The sequence below is a fragment of the Callospermophilus lateralis genome, chromosome 4 (genome assembly GCF_048772815.1).
Source record: "Callospermophilus lateralis isolate mCalLat2 chromosome 4, mCalLat2.hap1, whole genome shotgun sequence".
Classification (NCBI taxonomy): Eukaryota; Metazoa; Chordata; class Mammalia; order Rodentia; family Sciuridae; genus Callospermophilus; species Callospermophilus lateralis.
Window position 1 is genome coordinate 49381524 of NC_135308.1, and position 6255 is coordinate 49387778.

The 6255-nt window shown below is 40.5% G+C and overlaps 1 protein-coding gene across 5 annotated transcripts in view; it reads left to right on the forward strand.

The window, feature by feature from the left end:
• The window catches only part of Kat6a (lysine acetyltransferase 6A), a 104422-nt gene extending 98401 nt beyond the window's left edge, over positions 1-6021 (forward strand). For all 5 annotated transcript variants that reach the window (XM_076853803.1, XM_076853807.1, XM_076853805.1 and 2 more), the window contains one exon: positions 1419-6021. In XM_076853803.1, coding sequence (XP_076709918.1) covers positions 1419-4117 — 2699 coding nt within the window. In that variant the 3' untranslated portion in view covers positions 4118-6021. The remainder of the gene's footprint in view (positions 1-1418) is intronic.
• The last annotated feature ends 234 nt before the right edge of the window (positions 6022-6255 follow it).

Genomic DNA, 6255 nt, shown 5'->3' on the forward strand with positions numbered 1-6255 from the left:
CTTATTCAATTAGTAGTAAATTTCTAATGAATAGTAGCAATAACTCATGAATTTTAAGTTTTATGATATAGATAAAAATCTTATTTACATTTAAAATAGTTTTGTTTTATTACTCTTTGGAGATACAAAAAATAAGGGCTCATAATATGAACTAGGTCAAAAACTAGGCATTTGCATTCTAGCCTTAAGTTTTGCCATCATATATAATGCTTCCCCCATCTATAGTATGTTTGCCTTACCTGGGTTCAAACTGAGCTTTGCTGGGTAAATTTGAAGAAATCAGCTTTTTACCTTTAGCTTTTATGCATTAATTTGTTGAGTTTTTTATTCTACTTTTTAAAATCTTTTTTTCAAATCTAGTAAATAACTTGCATTTCCTTTACTCCTATGTTTTTGTATAACATGCTTTTAATACAGTGATAAGATGACTGAATTCTTTATTTTAATGATTCTCCAAAGTTTTATTTGTTATATTTTTGAAATATACTACTAAGAAACTAAAAATTTGTCTTATAAATTTAGCACTTTACATCCTGTTTTTTATCACTCTGCTCTACAATAGTGTACCCTGTTTAAATTCCTGCTGATTTGGATAGATGTCTCTTATGAAGCCATTTCCTTTCTTTACTTTCAAGTTACCATTAGCTAAACCCTTTTAGCTTTCCTTCCCAAATCCCATTCTTGCCTTGGTATTCTTAACCTTTAAAAATTAATGGGAGTCGTGCACAGTGGAGCACATTTATAATCCCAGCGGCTCAGGAGGCTGAGACAGGAGGATTGCGAGTTCAAAGCCAGCCTCAGCAAAAGTGAGGTAGTAAGCAACTCAGTAAAACCCTGTCTTCTAATTGAAATACAAAATAGGGCTGGGGATGTGGCTCAGTGGTTGAATGCCCCTGAGTTCAATCCCCAATACAAAAAAATAAATGGGGATTGTGAATGTATTTAATGCCACTGAACTGTACACTTATAAATAAGTTAAAATAAGTTTTATGTTATGTATATTTTATCACAGAAAAGGGAAAATATATGAAAGTTTTATCTACTAAATATTATTGTGCTTTAACTTATTTGTTTAGGGACTAAATGCCTTGCAGCTATTTCCATCCAAACAACATTGTCTGCAGTAATTGGCTAATAATTCTACCTCAAGTAATGATTTTGTGGAAACTAAGAACACCGGAAAGATGACATGAATTAAAAGCAGGAAAAGAAAAAAAAAAAAAGAATAAGCCAATTTGTCACTTCCATAGTAAAAATACATGATAAAAGTATTAATGGCTACTTATTATTTGCATCTTTATAAAGCTTATAGTCACTGAATAAAAATGATAATTCATAAAATCATTTCTTTTACCTGCTGGTCTCGGGAAAAGACAGTAGAAATATAATGTCTTTATTTTTTTATCCCTCCTATACAGACACGCCTATCCTAAAGCCAGTATCTCTTTTACGGAAACGTGATGTGAACAGTTCTTCCCTTGAGCCAGATACATCCACACCTATGAAAAAGAAAAAGGGATGGCCCAAAGGCAAGAGCCGCAAACCAATCCACTGGAAGAAAAGACCTGGTCGAAAACCCGGATTTAAGTTGAATCGGGAAATCTTAGCTGTTTCTACTCAAGAGCGCATTGTTGAGCCCATTGTTCCCATTCCCAAACCCGGTCGTAAACCCAAAACCCAAGAGAATGAAGAAACTATAGAGCCAAAAAAAGACTTGCCCTTATTGGAAGAAAGAAAGGACGAGGAGATGCATGTGGAAGCAGAAGAGGTTGAAGAGGGAGAGGAAGAGGACACAACCAGCAGTGAAGTTAGAGCCACTTCTCCAGTAGACAGCAGCAACAGTCCTGAAACTGAAATGAAAGAACCTGAAGTAGAGGAGGAAGAAGAGAAGCCTCGCATCTTAGAAGAACAAAGGCAGTCAGAAGAAGAGCCACAAGAACTGGAAGAACAGGAGCAAGAGGAAGACGATGAAGTGACCACTGAGGCAAATCAGAATGAAGACCATGATGCAGATGATGAAGATGATGGTCATCTGGAACCTACAAAGAAACAGGAGCCAGAGGAGCAGCCCATTAGAGAAGATATCAAGGAGGAGCCGAGTGGTCAAGAGTCTTTTTTAGATACTAATATGCAGAACAGTAGGGAGACCATAAAGGATAAAGATGAAACAGAACCAGATTCTGAGGAGGAACAGCCTTCCAATGAGACATCCGTGATATCAGAGCATATGCCGGGGTCTGAGGATGACCATGAAGAAGATTCCAACACTAAGGAAGAATTAATTGAATTAAAAGAGGAAGAAGAGATTCCTCATAGTGAACTGGATCTGGAAACTGTACAAGCAGTGCAGTCTTTGACTCAAGAAGAAAGCAATGAGCATGAGGGAGCCTACCAGGACTGTGAAGAAACACTCGCAGCTTGTCAGACCCTGCAGAGTTACACCCAGGCCGATGAAGACCCTCAGATGTCAATGGTTGAAGACTGTCATGCTTCAGAACATAATAGCCCAATATCCTCAGTTCAGTCTCATCCCAGCCAGTCAGTCCGTTCAGTCAGCAGTCCCAATGTGCCTGCCCTGGAGAGTGGTTACACACAGATCAGCCCGGAACAAGGATCCCTGTCCGCACCCTCTATGCAGAACATGGAGACCAGCCCCATGATGGATGTGCCTTCCGTATCAGACCACTCTCAGCAGGTAGTAGACAGTGGCTTCAGTGATCTGGGCAGCATCGAGAGCACCACAGAGAACTACGAGAACCCTAGCAGCTATGATTCCACAATGGGTAGCAGCATATGTGGGAATAACTCCTCTCAGAGCAGCTGCTCCTATGGTGGGTTGTCATCATCTAGCAGCCTCACCCAGAACAGTTGTGTTGTCACTCAGCAAATGGCAAACATGGGCAACAGCTGCAGCTTGTTGCAGCAGAACACTGTCCAGCCTACTACCAATTGCAATATCAAGTCACCTCAGAGTTGTGTGGTGGAGAGGCCTCCTAGTAACCAGCAGCAGCCACCACCGCCGCCACCACAGCAACAACAGCAGCAGCAGCAGCAGCAACAGCAGCAGCAACAACAACAACAACAACAACCAGCACCACAGCCTCCACCACCCCAGCCACAGCAGCAGCAACAGCAGCAGCAGCCACAGCAGCAGCCTCAGCCCCAGCAGCCTCAGCCCCCACCCCCACCCCAACAGCAGCCCCCGCTATCACAATGTAGTATGAATAATAGTTTCACTCCAGCTCCTATGATCATGGAGATACCAGAATCTGGAAGCACTGGGAACATAAGCATCTATGAGAGGATTCCAGGGGATTTTGGTGCTGGCAGCTACTCTCAACCATCAGCCACCTTCAGTTTAGCCAAGTTGCAACAGCTGACTAACACCATTATGGACCCTCATGCCATGCCTTATAGCCATTCTCCTGCTGTGACTTCCTATGCAACCAGTGTTTCTTTGTCTAATACAGGACTCGCTCAGCTAGCACCATCTCATCCATTAGCTGGGACCCCTCAAGCACAAGCCACCATGACACCGCCCCCCAACTTGGCATCCACTACCATGAACCTCACATCACCTCTGCTACAGTGCAACATGTCTGCCACCAACATTGGCATTCCTCACACTCAGAGGTTGCAAGGGCAAATGCCAGTCAAGGGGCACATTTCTATCCGTTCCAAATCTGCACCACTGCCCTCTGCAGCTGCTCATCAGCAGCAGCTATATGGCCGCAGCCCACCAGCGGTTGCCATGCAGGCTGGCCCTCGTGCATTGGCTGTTCAGCGTGGCATGAACATGGGGGTTAATTTAATGCCAACTCCTGCCTATAATGTCAATTCCATGAATATGAACACCTTGAATGCCATGAACAGCTATCGAATGACACAGCCCATGATGAACAGCAGTTACCATAGTAACCCTGCCTACATGAACCAGACAGCACAGTATCCTATGCAGATGCAAATGGGAATGATGGGGAGCCAGGCTTATACCCAGCAGCCTATGCAGCCAAACCCTCATGGAAACATGATGTACACTGGCCCCTCCCATCACAGCTATATGAATGCTGCTGGTGTGCCCAAGCAGTCACTCAATGGACCTTACATGAGAAGATGAGCAAGATGAACTTACAGTTAAAAACTTAAATATATATAAATAAAGGAACCTTTTATACTGACAAACCAGAGAAAAATGGACCTTTTTTTTCCATTAAAATATTGCTGTAGATTTAGAGGAATTTTTCTTTGGTTTATTTTATTTTTTAGAAAACCTGATCTCTTTTTTTTTTTTTTTTTTTTGGGTTCATTTTGTTCTGGGTTTTGGTTTTCTTCACAATCTTGAACATTTTACAGTAGAACTCATCTAAAAATGGATTCTGGGATGGGGGGAAACATGCACAAAATCTTTTCATAATTAAAAAGAGCCTTACTTTCTTTACATACCACATGGACAGAATTTGTGTAAAAGTGAATTCTCTTTATTTTATTTTTAAAATGTATGTTTCCCTCACTGTTTGCAGCTCCCAATGTTGTCATTTTTAAATGTTATATATACATCTCGAGGGTTAACCACACCCTTTCCTCCGAACCCAACCTTTCATTTCCTACTTCATTCCAGCAGGAGGCACTTATGGGAGACTCGGACGGGGACATGGAGAACAACCCAAGCTCCTTAAACTTATTGTTAATATTATTTTTATTATTATTATTATTATTATTATTAATAAAGTGAGACAGGAAAATGCTTCTCCTTTTAAATCCCCTCCACTCCCTATACACACACACCTCTTGAAACCTAGCCCCAAGAATGTTTCTTTATAGACAGACTTCATTGAAATCTTTGTTTTTCTTGAATCAAGTGTAATATAACCTTTTTTTTCTTTTTTAAAAATATTGCCACTCAGCACTCAGAGACACAAAATACTGTAAGTCTCACTTAACAGCAGAATCTCAGAGGAAAGCTGTTTGCAATCCTAATTCAGCCTTTGGAGAAATGGAGATGGTCAATTAACAATCAAAAAGAGGAAATGAACCTCTTGTTTTTTTACCACCTGGTGAATCAGCCATAACACACATATTCCATCCAGCCTCTTATTTTTAGTATGTACTTTGAAATGCTAACTAAGGGTCTTGATTCTTGAGCCTTTGACTCTGATAAAACAACAGCAGTCCCCAGTGATTTGCCTCTTAACAATCTTTCATCCAGTGTTGGTGGATGACTGTATGTTTCAGTGATTTGAAAAATACCTGACAAACCTTTGACACTGTTCATTTTATGTTGGAAGAGATAACTCAGAATGTTTGTCCAAAGGGAGATTATGGTGTACATTTTATAACTACTTATTAATACATACCTCTAGTTTTAATTTGTCTTTTGATGTCCTAAGTTCATTGCCTGTGAATCAGAGTGCACCAGCCCCTCTCCTTTGAGTGGCTTTGAGAAGAGGGATAGATCTACCACCAGCATAGTAGGGCACATCTGGACAGCAGGATTTTAGCAGGTTCATATGTTGCTCCCAATCCATTCTCTTTTCTCTTGTGCAACCAGTTCACCCATTCTCTTCCTATTACTTCATCCAGGGATAGGTAAAAAAATTATATATATATATATATTCCATCATTAGAAGATGGAAACTATTATACCACTTGGTATGTGCAGTCAAATATCCAAAAGGGAGAAATACTGCTTAACGAAATATCTGTAAGCATAAATTCTCTCCTTTATTTGTACATTTTATATAGATAAATTTTTAAAGTACTAATTAGGCATTAAATTTTTTCAAATGCACAGGTTTGTTGGTTTTTTTATACACTTTAATTGACTTTCTCAATTAAGTGTGTTAGATAGAAAAAGGCAGAATTTCACACCTTACCGCTATCAACTCTGAGCATGTGCAAGGCTGTGTAGGACCCAGTTTCTCTGTATATACTATTCCAGTTCCCAATCATCTATGTAGAAAGTGCACTGTGCTGCCCTCTCCCTACATTTTCAGCTATGTCATTGCTTCCTGGATGGGATGGGGTGGGGATGGGGTGGGGAGGGGAGGGAGATATATTGGGAGGAGGGTGGGTCGGTCAAGGCAGAAGGAGAAGCTGTTGAAATGAGGGCCGTGAATTCAGTTTCTGTTGGTTTGCGGTTGTGTTGGTTTTGTTCCTTTAAAAAAAAAAAAAAAAATTCAATCGGGCAGCTCCCTTTTCCACAAGCCTCTTTGTGACTGTAGAACTATTGTAGAAAAAAAATGTTCTTTTCTATAT